Source organism: Diceros bicornis, chromosome 3, assembly GCF_020826845.1.
Source record: "Diceros bicornis minor isolate mBicDic1 chromosome 3, mDicBic1.mat.cur, whole genome shotgun sequence".
Classification (NCBI taxonomy): domain Eukaryota; kingdom Metazoa; phylum Chordata; class Mammalia; order Perissodactyla; family Rhinocerotidae; genus Diceros; species Diceros bicornis.
In genome coordinates, this window is record NC_080742.1 from 91260876 (window position 1) to 91278004 (window position 17129).

The following is a 17129-nucleotide window of genomic DNA, read 5'->3' on the forward strand; positions in this document are numbered from 1 at the left end:
ATCCATCCATCCAACAAATGTATTGGGCACTGCCCAAATGCAGTGGGGCCTAGAAACAGCATTTACTCAGAACCAAGGAAGCAGCCCTGCAAGAGGGTAGGGTAGGGCAGAAGTAGGAATATTATACAGTTAACTCTTTACATCGATAACCTCTTGCTCTGACTCTGTACCATAAATTACTTCTATGAATGCTGACCAGATTAGTGATGTCACTATGCTCATGCGCAGAAGGGAAACAGCTAGATTTTCCTGTGCCGCATCAGGAAGTAAAAAACTTAGTGCCAACTTCATTTGCTAAAGTCTTAAAACTAGTGAACACAGAGGGAAACAGACCTCCTTGAAGTTGCATTTGTAAATCTCACTCCCTAATTCATTCATTAGTATATTAGCCCATAATCATTTATTTATGTGTGATTTACTCTGAAGAAGTTATAAAATAAGAGCAAATCAAATGACAAAGAGAAAGTGAGAACAAAATTTGAAAACTAAGTAAATTAGAAATAAAACTACCTGAGAATACGGCTATGGGCGTTTCTCAAAAATAAAATGATTAGTGATTCTGGAAAACAATTTATTCTGTGGCTACCACCATGATAGTAAAAATATGGATCTTGCAATCAAAGTTAAATAAAATTCTGTAGAAATGAATATAGTACATGATACCCTGTGTTTACTTGTATTAGCTACCTGAACAGATTTTCTTTCTGCTTTACTATGGATTAAAGGATTTGACATAATGACCCTGAAAAGAATGGTTAGCTGAGTCAACACACGATATATACCTTAAACCTCCTCTTTCTGTTTAATAACTAATCCAGATCCGCATTTGCTCCTCAGCGCACAGTGCACTGCAGCAGCAGTGACCAAAAGAGGCACTATAGCCAGCGCATGTCAGAAAATCAGACATGGGTCATGGAATTCATTCTTCTGGGATTCTCACTCAGCCCAAAGATGCAGATGCTCCTCTTTGGGCTCTTCTCTCTGTTCTACTCCTTCACCCTTCTGGGGAACGGGGTCATCCTGGGGCTCATCTGGCTGGACTCCCGACTGTACACCCCCATGTACTTCTTCCTCTCACATCTGGCCATTGTTGATATTTCATACGCTTCAAACAATGTTCCAAAGATGTTGGCAAACCTTCTGAACAGGAAAAAAACTATCTCCTTCATCCCATGCATAATGCAGACCTTTTTATACATGGCTTTTGCTCACACTGAATGTCTCATCTTAGTGATGATGTCCTATGATCGGTATGTGGCAATCTGCTGCCCACTGCGTTACTCTGTCATCATGAGCTGGAGAGTGTGCATTGTTCAGGCCATCACCTCCTGGGCATGTGGCTCCATCCTGGCCCTGGTCCATGTGGTTCTCCTTCTGAGGCTGCCCTTCTGTGGGCCTCATGAAATCAACCACTTCTTCTGTGAAATCCTGTCTGTGCTCAGGCTGGCCTGTGCTGATACTAGGCTCAACCAACTTGTCATCTTTGCTGCTTCTGTCTTTATTTTAGTTGGGCCCCTCTGCTTGGTGCTACTGTCCTACACGTGCATCCTGTTTGCCATCCTCAGAATCCAGTCTGGGGAGGGTCGCAAAAAGGCCTTCTCCACCTGCTCCTCCCACCTCTGCGTGGTCGGGCTCTTCTTTGGCAGCGCCATTGTCATGTACATGGCCCCCAGATCCCACCATCCTGAGGAGCAGCAGCAGATCCTTTCTCTGTTTTATAGTCTTTTCAACCCTACGCTGAACCCACTGATCTACAGCCTGAGGAGTGCAGAAGTCAAGGGTGCCCTGAGGAGAGTTCTGTGGAAGGAAAGATCAATGTGAGGGACGCTAGAGAGAGAGTCTTGAAGGTGGAAGATTTGTTCTCTATGAGATTTGACGGAATGGTAATGTAAATGCCTTAAAATTTCATGTCCAAGATTTCTGTTCTTAAGAATACACATCGATCAGATTCTGTCCGTAAACAGAGGGTACTGGCCAGACCGCAAAGCATAAGCAGAAAGTCATGGAGAGCACAGGCCACAGAGAAGAGTTACGCAGTGGTGTAGGAGCATAGAGCCGTGAACCCCAACAGCTCGTTCCCAGCACTACCTAAGATCCAGTTTCTTTCCTTTTGAGGCTTCATTATTTCAAATCTTTTCTTAAATTCCTCTATGATTTCCATCTCCCTCATTGCTGTAAGTATATGCTAATTATCCCATAATATATGCTGCTACAAGAGTGCACCTCTAACAAGACAGAATAAATACTGACCTTGGTTAAGCAGTCCCCTACTGGGAAATGCAGTAAGGACTCAGGTAGAGCCAACACCCTGGTCTGGAACATTTGAGGATGACAACATTAGTGTTGAAAAACCATCTGAATCCAAGCCTAATGAATTTATTTCTATAAAAAGCAAAGTTTAATTTTATTGATTTTTTTTATATGACAGACAGAGAAATATTAGGATCTAGGTTTCATTTCATTTAATTCTGCACCATTTAATTAGAAAGAGTTTGTATTTAGAATAAATATGAGAGTCAGTTATAGGGAAAGTTATATTTTCCAGAGTTCAGGTTACAAAGCTTGGTGTAGGTGACAATTGACCATTATGATGATTGCATAAAATATTCTAGGAGTAAGAAAATATTGTAAAAGGAAGAAAGCATCAAGGGAAGCTAATAGCTTGCCATAACATTGTAGACGAACACTTAGAACCAATAACAAGATAAAATCTGATAAGGGCTTGTAGGAACCTCAACAAAAACTCCAAAGAGCACATGCTCCAGTGATATAAATCACTTATTTTGGATCCAAGTGGTCAGAATGATAGGGAAGAGTAATTTGTTTTCTTTCAACACAAGTTCAGGACCTAAGTGGCCAGCAGAGTATGATAATGGTGATATCTTTAACATAGAAAGTATGGTATCTTTTGAATTCTCTTCTCTTCCTCTCTACTTTTGTACTATCATATGCCTTTCAAGTGCATATGATAATAGTATATTATCCCCTTTCTATAGGTTTTTCTATTTTTTTCACCCTAATTCTCTCATGTATCATTATCACTCCATATCTTTCTTCTCCCATGAAATTAAAAAACACAGGGGAAAGTTTTCCCTTCTACTCTCTCTCCTAATGCATTATTTTCCTCTCAGTCTTCAAAAAGCCTAGTTGCTGACTATTCTACTCATTAGTTCATTTGGGCAAAACATTTTGTCTCTGGCCATTATCTTAGTCTTCTTACTTCCACAGTTTCAGGACATTTTCAGCCCACAGAAATCCACAAACCTTGCTCTGCTCCCCTGTGCCCCCGAAAAAGAACAATTTGAATAAAGAAATAAATATGGGCCTTAAATGTAACTATTAAGCACTGTGGAATTATCGTGTGCCCTATTTTAGAGGTAGAAAGAAAAGAAACAGAGAATATTTTAATTAAAAAATGACATTTTAGCTATATCTAGAAAAATTATTATATTGTCTAAAATATATATACATGTGTTAAGGTTAAAACCCTAAAAGGGAATTGGAAGACAAGTATAGAATAATATCTTTCATACAAAATATAAGCCATAGGTTTGAATTCATAATTTTCCTACAAGGGCCCATTAGAAAAATCAGAGGTTGACATTCAGTCTTACTTCAGTTCAACGATATTTGAGAAAAAATAGACCAAAAAGACCCAGCTGCTGCAGAGATAACTGTAGATGAATTCCAGAGAGATGTCCTCCAGCAGGTCTGAGGAGTGGCTCTGACTGAAAAAAACACCAGAAAACTATATTTTGTTAATAAATTGCAGAAAATGCCTGAGTATATGAGAGATTACTATTAATTTTCAATATTTGAGTTTTAGGATTTTAATAAACAAATTATATCTTGGTGTTATGATTTCTTTTTATATATATTATTTTAGTATTAATCACTATTTTCAAAGGGCTGAGGACAAGAGGAAAAAGATGCATTCACTGTATGCTAAGGATTCTGCCAGGTGCTTCCCAAGGGTTACCCTATTTCTCTGTCACCAATAACACTGGAAAGCAGATATTATTTTCCTCCTTTAATAGCTAGGGAAACAAAGTTTCAGAGTGATTTAGTAACTTTCCCTGCCCCGCACAGCAAGTAATAGAACGGAGTTGGGAGTTTAATATGATTGTACTGATTCCAAACCCACACTGCTTCTTATTAGCTTTCGTCCCCAAACATCACAGATTTTAGCTCAACATGGGTTAGGCTTGGCATCCACATGATGGAGCAGAGGGGGGGAAGAAAAGTTTATATTATTGTGGCCAAAGCATTAACCTCAGGAAGAGTATATGCTTTAGCCAGCACATCTTGAGGGCGTTTATTACACTTGATGAGAGTAGAAACCCTCGCCTTAGTGGCCTAATCATTCTCAGCAACAATCCCCTCTCCATCCATTCTGGAAGAATAGCTCTAGAGAGCACTACTCCAAAGGGGGCAATCTTAAGACACCATGCTGTTCTCAGTATCTCATCTTACCTGTAATTCTAGTCTTTTTCCTGTCATCAGATTTACCCATCAGTTTTCTTTTCCTTTGTGATGAATGCTCTCCCAGGCAGCTTCCCTGCCCCTCCTGTACAGAGACACAGCACGGACCTACCTCACCACTGCTCTAGGCTGATAGGACTGAAGAAAAGCGAAAACCCAGCACAGGCTTCCATTGAGGTGCTTGCTATTGCGGATTCAATTTTCGATTGTGTCGTGGCTTACTCAGTAGGTCTGCTTCTAAGCATAATTTACCCTTCCCAACCCTGAGTTTTACCTTAGGTCAGATGTGGATAACAATGCTTTAATTAGACACCTCACATAACTTTTATCAATGTTAAATGATATAACTTATGTGAATTCTGTTTGAAGAGTGATTATAAATGCGTGTGTATATAGCATATACAGGTATATATATTATATATACAATTTTGATGAAAAGGGTATAATGGGAATGAAAATGATCACTCAGTAAGACTGAGTGCTGGTAAAATTCATGATTAAAAATCTATATTGTTTTGGTTGGTTATTTTGGAGAAAGTCTCAGTCAAAAGTGGTTGAATGACAGTGCATATGAGTCTGGATCTAAAATAGTTTTCACTGTCACTGCTGGGAGAAAAACTGTAGGAAGAATCCTACATAAATTTTTGCATTCTATACATAGCTGCAATTGCAGAAGGATTCTTGAGATAGCATCTGGAATAGGAAATAAATGCAAAAACCATCTCTTTGTAGTCTATAGCTTTGTTACCCTCACTCTTCTACCCACACAGTAAGACTTCTCATCAGCTGTGTATCTAGAATAGCTCCACTAGGAAGCTTTGGGTCTATATGCAGAAATGTGGTAACTTGTTAACTGGTTGTGTCAGCACTCATCGTGGCCTACTCCTCATATAGCTCTCCTTGCTTTTAAGATTGCCAGTGATGGTATTGAGATTACAACAGGAAAACACAGATGAGTAAATAAACAAACGGATAGACATAAATAATTTTTGAAATGACTGTCAATGTTTAGCCTGGAAAAAGGAGACAAAAAAGAAATAGGATAGCTGTCTTCAAATGTCCCACAGAATGTCCTTGAAGAAGCAAAAATGTTGTTTATTGCCTTCTACAAAGGGAAAACTAGAATCAGCAGGTAGATGCATAACAAGGTGGAATTAAATCAATACGAGAAAATAATTTCTAACATTAAAGTTATCCAACAATGAGGTCTTATTAACCAATGTGCAACCTTTCTGTAAATATATAAGCAGAGGTTGAGTGAATACGCATGGATTGAACAGGTGTTTGGAATAGATTCTCCTCAATGTTTCTTCAATTTTAAACATTTTATGATTTCATAGTAAGTTTTTTAATTTTATTTTTTACTGTGAGGGAGCTTAAATTAATTTTTTTTTTTTTTTGCTGAGGAAGACTCTCCCTAAGTTAATATCTGTTGCCAATCTTCCTCTTTTTGTATTTTGCTTGAGGAAGATTAGCCTTGAGCTAACATCTGTGCCAATCTTCCTCTGTTCTTTCACTTTAATTCCCACACTGCCATTTCTAGATATACATGGTTTTACATTTTAAAATACTAGCCTGATCTTCAGTCATAGTAACTCAATGACTTTTGCTTCAAACATAGAGCAGTGACAGATAAACTATGAAAAGACGAAATGAAGAAGACAAAATTAGCCTCCAAGGTAAGATAAACATCTGTGTGGACCAGAAACAAAACATAAATGCTGAGCTATGAATGACGCTGAAGCCATGGGTTTGCTGCCTGTGTCTGGAAGCTGGCATGAGTGGTGACAGCTTTATTCTTGGAACTAAAGATATTAAAGTGCTCCATGTGACAATGGGGAGCCGGGGCAGGTCCTTCCTTGAAAACAGGATCTAGAGAAGGAGAGAAGAGACTCCCTTTGTTTATTAACAGAGGCCAAAAGTCTCCACTGCTATATCCTGCCTCACCATACAGCTTCAGGAGAAAAGCAGGCTACAAGATGTGAGAGCCCCACACACTGCACTGCAACCAAATGTGGAATCCAGCCAACCACTATCTGTGCTGAGATCTTCAACAGACTCAATTTCAATATAGGGAAATAATCCTAAACCATTAATGTAGGATCCTAAGATCTAGATCTGGATATAAAGCCCAAAGAGCTAGGCTGAGACAGTCCCTAATCCTTTAGATGAGACAGATCAGCAGGGAGAGAGAGAGAGAGAGAGAGAGAGAGAGAAACTGGGTCTGTAGAATAGCCTTTGAATCTGTTTTCAGAACCTGAGGGAGGTGCCAAGAAAAACAACAAATGAAATATAAATTCACTTCTGATGGCATTAATATTGTGCCTTCAGGAATGAACAATCTGATAAATATTTTATATTTGTATGTTTCAAATGAATAAACATTTTTTTAAAGGCATGGCAACTACTTTAAATGACAAAGGAATTAAGAAGAAAAAAGTTAGACAGTAACAGAGAAATTCCAAAAAGAATCAAATATAACTCTTAGGAATAAAACATATAGTGCCAACAAACAGGATGAATTTTAGACTGAGCACACTAGAAGAAAATTCATGAAATAGAAGATGGTAGTGCACAGTTTCCCCAAAATGCAACGGAGAGACTATTTTTTTTTTTAAAGAAAATGGAATAAAAAGCACATAGAAGCTAGATTGAGTTGCAGTATCCATTTATCTTGCAGGAATTCCAGAAGAAAGGAGAAAATGGGGTACAACAATAGTTGAAGATATCACTGTTGAGCTGTTGAGTTTTTTTTCTGACTGAGAAATACATGAATTCTTAGATCAAATGAGTACTCTGAGTATCACGCCACATGAATAAAATAAATGCACGTCTAGACATGTTATAATGAAAACACAGAATGTTGAGGAGGAGAAAAATTACAAAAGTATTAGAGAACAGAATAGCAACAAAAGAATCACAAAGTAATAGCAGACTTCTCCTCAGCAAAACAGATGCCGGAAGAGAATATTCAAAATGATGAGGAAATTGTTACTCTACGGTTTCACACTTATCTAAATGATTGCTCAGGAATAAGAGAACTGAATGAGACTAAATATTGGGAGACAATGTCTAATGAAATGTATCCCCCATAAGCCTTCAATAGAAGAACCATAAATGGATGTACTTGGATTTTTTTTAAAAAGTGAAAATATATAAAAAACGTGCTAAGCCATAAGTGGATAAAACATGTCAGTAAATGTAACTGTGAACGTTAACAAAATAGCTTTTTATATGAAAAAAGAAAGAAAACGAAACTCTTATTGGCCCTAACAGGTTGATGTAAAACTAAAACAATATAGTAACAAGTTTAATGTCCTTTATTCAAGGGAAAACAGTCCGTGGGTTGAGGGAGTGCAGTTCCCCACAAACAGTGGAGCACTCTTCCCGAGGCAGAGATCTGGGGCAGGAGTGGGTTTTATGCACCCTTAGAAGAGGCAACTGGGAAACGGCATGATTGACAAGGAGGACTGAGATTTCCTTATGAGGCCAGCACGTCCTATTTTCTAGGGTCAGGTGAGCTGGCTACAGCTGAGTTGGAAGATTGGGATTGGTGTATGTTAGGATTCTCTACTTCTTTTGAATTTCTTTTGTCATCTATCTTTAAGATTACAGCTATAAAATTTACCAGAACTGCTTATGAGGTCAAAATTTGTTTAGCAAAAGATTTTATAGAACCAACTGAAATCACTTTAAATCAGTTGCATGAACTGTGCCTTCATCACTTTGTTGTAGAAATGTAATCTTTTATACTAATTTTTATTGTCTGTAAGAACTTTTTTATTTTGATGTCTTACAAACTAGAGAAAGTTTAAGGATTTTTGGTAGGTCCACATTTAATAATTATAAATTTTGCTTCTTTGAAGATTAAAAAATGATTTTAGGGGCCAGCCCCATGGCGTAGCAGTTAAGTGTGTGCTCTGCTGCTGGTAGCCCGGGTTCGGATCTCGGGCGTGCACTGATGTATCGCTGGTCGGGCCATGCTGTGGCGGCGTCCCATATAAAGTGGAGGAAGATGGGCATGGATGTTAGCTCAGGGCCAGTCTTCCTCAGCAAAAAGAGGAGGATTGGCATAGATGTTAGCTCAGGGCTGAACTTCCTCACCAAAAAAAAAAATGATTTTATATGACAGTTAGGAAATTTAGTCATAAAAAAGGTTGTCTTTTTTATTATTATGGTGTTAAAATTTTAACTTCTTGCTAAAAAAATTATTAGCTAGAGTGTAATATATTTAAAATGTTGGTATTGCAGAACAGGATTAACATATACTTTGTATATAAGTCAGGTAACATTTCCTGCTAGAACAAAACATTTATAAGACTATAAGTCTCCCAGGTCCTGACTTGATCTGTCAGAGAATCCATGTGACAATGAAAATTATTATTGGACAGGGAGACTACCATATTTACAAAATGTAAACTAGTGTTTACTGACCTTAACTGGGAGCTATTCCGGAAATGATAATACAGTACTTCTAAGCTTTTGTAAAGTATTGGGTAATGTTTCTGTTGGGGATAGTGGTGCACAGTGGAGATGAGCAGGGGCTAACTTCCTTTCCATTGGAGGAATCCACTTGGAGGGAATTCCATCTAGTTTTCCTGATTTGTCAGTTTGTGAGAAGCAACTCAGCGTGCACGGCTTCGCATGTTCCTCCCTCCTTCCCTCTGGGCGTCAGCCATTAACAAGAAGCACACATTCTCCTCTGTCCCTTGTGCCATAAATTTCACATAGGCTGAGTCTAGTAAGGATGGTAAGGAAGGCCTGTGGTTTTCTAGTGCTGCCTATGATTAGACAGTAAGTTCAATTCAGGGTAAGGAATTAACAAACCTATTTGGGTGTCACATCTAAACCACATCCTCCTTAGTCTTTTTTCAGTAATTCTTGTGTCTATTCCTTAATTAGCTTTTAATATGAGTGATGTAGAGGATTGTTCTTTATGGATAAACTCAGAAACCCCAGCATATGGTACCCAGACTTACAGTTTTGGTTAACCAAATTGGGTCATTTGGATTATTGATTTTAGTGGCTTACAATTGCTTATGTTGTGTGGGTAGGGAGCTGTAAAGGGCCCGGGAGCCCAGAACAGGGGAAGACGACCTTGCTGCTTCCTGTTTGCTTGCTGTTTTTGTCAGCATTGCCCCCAACTCTATCTTGGCAGTGGTTACTGGTTCCCATCACTCCAGCCTTTATTTTCTGACTTTCCCACGATCAGCCTCATTACCTGCCCTGGAGGGCAACAGTGCAAGCTGAGAGGCACCTTCTCCTCAGAGGTTTAAGTCTGAACCTCGACTCCTCTGACCTTCTAGATTCTAATTACCACACCTTTGCTCTGTGTTCCCTTAGCCCTAGGGGTAGTTGCTGCTTCATGCAGTTCTTATCTGTTTATCTGAGAGCTCCATTTTTACTGTTGTAATTCTTCAATATCCCTCTAACTGTTTTGTTATATTAAATTCTCTCTATTGAAATACCAGGGTGGTTTCTGTTTTCCTGTTGGATTCTTACCTGATTCGAAGAGAAGTTAGAAAACCACTCTGAAATTTGGGGCAGCTGTAGAAGTGATACCAAAGATATCTGGGCAGGTATGAGAGTTGAAGAGCAGAAAATTACTAAAAAATATTTCTAAAATTACTTGGTATGTTTCAAGGTGATTCAGTTATTATAGATGTGTGTGTACTATCTGTACCCTCAGCGAAAATGCCCAAGAAATTTAGGAATTTGATCACTAAGCGAAGGCAAAACAATGATGAGGTGAAAATATGTGGGAGCCAGATCAGACAATGTTATAGCATCTCTTTATAAAGCTGACAGAATAGAGAAAAAACATAAAAGCCAAGAAGATGGATGCTAAACAGAAAACACAAGCGGTAGAAAGTCTAAATATCTCAATATTTACATTGAATGAAAATAGATTACATCCTCCTATTTTTACATTGATAGTTTTAAACCTGTAAAATACAGCAATATATTGTTTACAAGAGCAACTAAAATACACTCACAAAGAAAGCCTGGGAATAATGGTACTGAAGAACATAACCTATGCAAATACGTATTAAGTTGATGTAACAATATAAATACTAGGCAGATATGTTCATTTATGTTTATATAAGGCAAAAGTACTAATTAGTATAAAGAGAGGTACTATAGAATAATAAAGGTAATAATCTATCAAGAAGATGTAACAATCGTAAATATGTATATATATATATAACAACATAGCTAAGATATAGAATTAGGAAAAAAACCCTGGAGAATTATAATAAAGATTTGCAAATCCTACTTCATAGTGGAGAATTTAGCATAATGCTCTCAGAAACTAATTGATGATCCTCAAAATAGTTGGAAATAAATCTCTGAAAAACAAAATTAACAAGCTTGATCTAATAGATATATAAGGAACCCTACACCCAAGAAATAGAGAATATATATCACATTCAAAGCAATATAAACATTGCAAAAACTGAATATATACAAAGCAATAAAACCCCTCAGATTTTCAAAGAATCAAAATCACAAGGAGTCATTATTTTGCGACAATGATAATTAATTTAAAATTAACAATAAAAAAGTAATACAAATATTGGGAAACCTAAAAATGCATTTCTATTTGTGTTTTAAAGATGGAGTTAATAATGATGAAAATTCTGAATATCAAACTTGAGATGTATAGCTAAAATGGTAGAAAAGGGGAAGTTTATATCTCAAATTACTTTTATTAAAAAAATAAGACACTTATAAGTAACTTAAGTATTCAGCTCAGGAAGATGACCAGGAATTAAAATAAAGATAAGATACAATTTATATGAGAGCATACTTTATGGATAAAAATAAAGAATTATGAAGATCATTAAAGTATAAACCTAGTTCTTTTTACAAACCAATGCCAATAAAATAGATAAGACTGATGACAAAAAAGAGAAAAGGTCTATATATACAATGTTAGGGATAAAAAGTTATATGACCAAAAAAGTAGAGATTTCAAAATGATAATAGAATTCTATGAACAAAATTTATTTCAATAAAAATTAGAAGATATTACTAAAACTTTCTTATGTAGAAATAGAAAATCTGAACAATAAATATTCAAAGAATTGAATTAGTGACCAATATTATCCTACAACCAAAGGACACTAAATCATGTAGTTTTAAATGCAAATTTTACCAAAGGAGCAGTTAATTTTCATATTATATGAAACCTTTTCAAGAATACAAAAAGAGGAACAGCTATCCAGTTTGCTTTATGAGGCTAATGCAACATTGATAACAAAACTGGAAAAGGACAGTAGAAGAAAAGCAATTTATTGAATAAATTTAAAAAGCTAACATAAATGCAAAAATCCTAAATAAAGTATTAGTAAACCAAGTGCAACATTTTCAGTATCAAACAAAAGATATTTTTCAAATAAAATAGAATTTAAGACAAAAAATATTTTGAGAAAGTAAGAGCCTTATATGCTAGTAAAATTAGAAACAGAAAAGGAGAAAATGTAATTAATGAGTTTATAGGTTTAATAAATTGGACCATGAACAACGTACAGGTAATAATGACTGTTTCTCTCTAGGCAGCAGGTACCCTTGGACATTATCAATATGAGGGAGCAGCATCTTTCCAATATGTGAGGATACAATCTGGATTCCAGGCACCAATAAGTCTCATGCTAAACAGGTTTGCTGGAGAAAAGCTCATTTCAGATCTACTGCAGGTCAGCACTCTCAGGGTGGAAAAATAATCGGTCTATTAATTTCTTAGTTGGTTGGCGTGTACACCAAAATAACTTTAATTTAGGAAATTATATTCTACCTCCTTTATATTTGAGTATAAGAATAGATTTAGATAAAAGAATAAAAGAGAAATTTAAATCACAGAGGATCCATCAAATTGTCTCAGTTGCATTCCCCAGAATTGTGAACCGGAGTCGGTTAATTTCCGTTTCAAGGAGAAAAAGTGGTAGGAGTTACAGACCTAGGGGAACCTTGGTCTTTCTTCCCGTCTTGGGCTCAGAATCTCTGGAAATTAAAGAATAGAGATTGTTTCCTGGTGACAGTTTCCTTCCCTTTTTGCGCTCCAGTTAAATCCTACAAAAGAAGATTTAATAAGTCCCGTTGGGATACCTTATTCTCTTTCCTGACTCCGTGACATGTTCCCCATAGCTTCTATAGGTCCTGCTACCTGGTCTTAAACTTATAAATTATATTCCTTGTGGTGACTTGATGAAAAATTATATATATGGGATACATATTCAGGTCAGGTGTAACACACAGCTCAGCCAATACTAGACAAGATGGGAAAAATACATGGGGTCATTTGCCCCAAATACCATGTAATCTATTTGAAAGGTTAGGTAGGGAAATGTTGGAGTTCTTGAGACCATAGTAAATCCTAGCTTGTGGTAATTGCAATGTATGAAGGAGTCCTAGAAGTCATTCTAATGCTTCTTAAATATATGATCATGGACCCTACAGTGAGTGAAGAAATCAGCAGCAACAGCACCTTGTCATGACGTCCCTCTAGAGAAAACTGGAGATAAGTACAGCAAGAGCTCCTTTTCCCTGGAAGGAAGCAGATGGCAGTGTGCGTGATGGATCTTTATCCCTCCCCGTCCACCAAACACTCAGAAGCATATTGAGAGGTAGTTGAGCTAAGCAGAGAATAAGATAATCTCTTCAGAGAAATTCTGCCTCTGTTGGGGCACTTATTCTTCCAAGATGCTCTTTGGAAGAAAAGAATTTCAATGCTAACTTAACAGATGCTAATTACTTATTGGTGTACTTTTGCTTCGCCCACTCATATCCAACTTGTCTTCTCATTTTTAGCTGTAAGTCTGAGGTAAGTTTGTTATATTATCTAGTCTTTGTTCACAATACAATTTCAGATGTGCTGTAATGAAAAATCACAGTGCAAAATGCAATTGTTATTTTCTGTTAATGCCAGATTTCTGTTATAAACTTAGCTAATCAGGTAATTTAAAAGTTATCATCTCTTTTAGGTACACCTAATATGGATCATTTACTTCAATACATTTAGTGTTGAATTTTTAGTTTAAATTATAAGATAAAATAGCTGTTTGAGAGATTTGCTTGCAAACCTTTCTATTGCCTCAGGAAATTAAGTAGTGTTTTCACGAAATAATGGGCCTAATTGATCACAAAACGAGTTTGTTACAGAAGAAGAGTGTCCTGAAGGTTTAAATTTTGAATGTGGACTTCTTTTTGGTAAGTTATTTAAACATGAGAATTATCATCTTTGTGAGTCCTTGTCTTGTCATTCTAAGCAGATTACATACACCAGCAGTCAGGAACTTATATACCCTCAGCTGAGACATGTAGCAGGACATGTTTAGTAAATATCTGTGGACTTGTATTTTGTCTTTTTCTACCTGCAGATAGAAGGAAGATGAAATGACACTCATTGGTCCTTCTGCTATAATTTATTGTGTGCCTTCATCGTATAACATTTTAGGAATAGCATTGCTGTCTTCAGTGGCCCCAAATATTGCAAGAAAGTTGAAGGGAAAATGGCTAACACATTTCTATACATTTAGGGCCAATGAATCCTATAGTTGGAAGGGACCTCAACGTTCTTGTAGTTCAACTTCTCACATAACACTGGAATCCCATCTTCAATACTAGATGGTTAATCAATCTCTGATCTAAAACATTCACTGACATAAAGTTCAGTCCTAATTAAACAACCAGTTTTCAAGTAGGTGATTCCAATTGTTATCAAGTTATTTCTTAGACTAAGATAAAATCATCTCCCAATAATTTCTACTATGAATTCTGATTTTTCCCTTAAAGCAGGGCAAAAGCATATTCTCTTTTGCTTATGAAACCTTCCAAATATTAACTTATCAGAAAATTAAATGGAGAAGTGATAGATAGGAGCTCAATTATAAATTTTTCTGGGATTCTTACTTTATTGAAATTCAGATGGATTCTGAACTGAAGAAGGATATAGAGTCAGACAAGCAAGAAAACAGAAGCAATGGTTTAAAAGTTACAATGACTCAAACTTCAGAATACTGACTCCGTTGTGGAAGGATTTTTAAAAATTTGATAAGCCACAAAAAAACTAAAGATTCATGATAAATAATATTGTTACATTAGAGTTAAGAACCCATAAAATATGTTAAAGGTTCTGTGAATATGAGTCTATAGTTAGGGCTTTAGTTCTCTCCTTGGATATAGAGCAGCATTTTTTAAATCCCAGACTATGACCCATCATGAAATCATTCAACCAGCACATTACTAATGAAATAGAGTAGAACAATATAGAAAATACCAAATACATTGCACATAGTAAGGATTCAAGTATACATATACGCATGTGTATATGTACCTGGTAGATATTTCTTACTATAGGATGTGGCAAAGATTTTGGAAAAACTTGAGTACAGATAAATACAGAAATATATATATATGCATACACACATATCTATGTGTATATATGTATCATAGGTAAGTGTATATACATACATACTGATATAGAATATAAATATTCATACAGAGTACAAGAGAGTGACGGGGGTAGCATCCTGATCATGAGATAGCATGATCAGAATAGACCACCTGTGGGTACAAAAGTCAAAAAACAAAGGTCTCTATTTTAAATCCAGCCAAAGTTGTGGCAAACTGCCTGTCATTCTCTCAACTTAATTCAAGGCTATACTATCAGTAAAGATGACAAGGCTGACATTTCTTCATTTATTGAAGGCATAAATTTGTGAGAAAACCTGATAGAAGGCTCACTGACATGCTTCTCATCCTTCTTCCCATCCTCGTACATAGGTAGATAAACAAGATAGCAGCACACGTTCACAGATATGCATATATGTACACTGCAATGGGCGAATATACACAGGCAAACCTCTGATATTATCATCACAAACTGAGGGAAGTCTCCACTGCTATGAAGGCAATTTAAGCATTAACATATTTTGAATTGTGGTGAAAGTTGGTTTGGAAATGTAGGTAACGTTACTGAATACTACAATAGACTACTAGCATTTGGCTTATCAAAGCGAAAATCTTTTCCTTTTTCGTTTGGAATGCATGGTTTTCACTTAGTAAGTGACTAAAAGGACAAAAATATTGAAGATGTTTTCTTAGGAAATAATCAATGACACACACAGATCCACCATGTTTAAACATTTCCCTAGACATTCAGACTTGGTCAACTCCACTGCATCTTTCACAGGGAAATGGCGGAAAATCAGACATCTGCCACAGAGTTCATCCTACTGGGATTTCCCCTCAGCCCAAGGATTCAGATGCTTCTCTTTGGGCTCTTCTCCCTGTTCTACGCCTTCACCCTGCTGGGGAACGGGGTCATCCTGGGGCTCATCTCACTGGACTCCAGGCTGCACACCCCCATGTACTTCTTCCTCTCACACCTGGCCATCGTTGACATAGCCTATGCCTGCAACACGGTGCCCCAGATGCTGGTGAACCTCCTGAACCCAGCCAAGCCCACCTCCTTTGTGGGCTGCATGACACAGATCTTTCTCTTTTTGAGTTTTGCTCACACTGAATGTCTTCTCCTGGTGGTGATGTCCTATGATCGGTACATGGCCATCTGCCACCCCCTCCGATATGCTGCCATCATGACCTGGAGAATCTGCATCACTCTGGCAGTAACTTCCTGGATTTTAGGAGTCCTCCTGGCCCTAATACATTTAGTGTTACTCCTACCTTTGCCGTTCTGTGGACCCCAGAAGGTTAATCACTTTTTCTGTGAAATTATAGCTGTTCTCAAGCTTGCCTGTGCAGATACCCACGGTAATGAGATCATGGTTTTGGCTGGGGCAGTGTTTGTGCTGGTGGGACCATTCATCTCAACTGTGATATCTTACATTCATATTCTATGTGCCATTCTAAAGATCCGGTCAGGGGAGGGGCGCCAGAAAGCCTTCTCCACCTGCTCATCCCACCTCTGTGTGGTCGGACTCTTTTATGGCACAGCCATTATCATGTATGTTGGGCCCCAATATAGGGACCCCCAGGAACAGAAGAAATACCTCCTCCTGTTTCACAGCCTTTTCAATCCCATGCTCAACCCTCTGATCTATAGTCTGAGGAACAAAGAAGTCAAAGCTGCTCTAAAGAGGATGCTTGAAAAAGAGAGAACCTCATGCAAGCCTTATAGAATAATAAAATAACAATTTAAAGTGGAAGTCATCTCATCCAATAACTACACAGGATCCATAAACATGCCCTAGGGCATCCTTTTCATCTTCTTAAAATTTTCCTATGACTACCTCCCAAGAAAGCCATTCTCTCTTACAAAGCTTCCCTTTCGTAAGGACATCCGTTATGCAGACATTACTCCATGACCAAAAAAGGTTAAAAACACATGATTTTGAGTTCACATAGAGCTGAGTTTTTGCAAAGTTCTGCTGGTTGCTAGATGTGCAAACTTTTGTAAAATACTTAAATTCTCTGGAATTTAGATTTATTATGTATAAAATGAGTTCACTAATACAAAGCTCACAGGTTTGTTGTAAAGAGGAAATACTATGTGCAAAAGGCTTAGCAGAATCCATGAGTCATAATAAAAGATCACTAAATGGTAATTACTAATATTATTTACTACATATATTTATCATATCTTTAAAGAACAAGGACTATGACTTACAAATGAGACAATGGAA

At 37.1% G+C, this 17129-nt stretch overlaps 2 protein-coding genes across 2 annotated transcripts; both read left to right on the forward strand.

The window, feature by feature from the left end:
* Positions 1 to 888: 888 nt before the first annotated feature.
* LOC131422522 (olfactory receptor 2A5) lies at positions 889 to 1821 on the forward strand. The gene has a single exon (XM_058569830.1). It carries the CDS (start codon positions 889 to 891, stop codon positions 1819 to 1821), a length of 933 nt encoding a protein of 310 aa, XP_058425813.1.
* Positions 1822 to 15680: 13859 nt separating this feature from the next.
* LOC131400440 (olfactory receptor 2A25) lies at positions 15681 to 16637 on the forward strand. The gene has a single exon (XM_058535172.1). The coding sequence runs from the start codon at positions 15681 to 15683 to the stop codon at positions 16635 to 16637; it is 957 nt and encodes a 318-aa protein (XP_058391155.1).
* Positions 16638 to 17129: the final 492 nt, after the last annotated feature.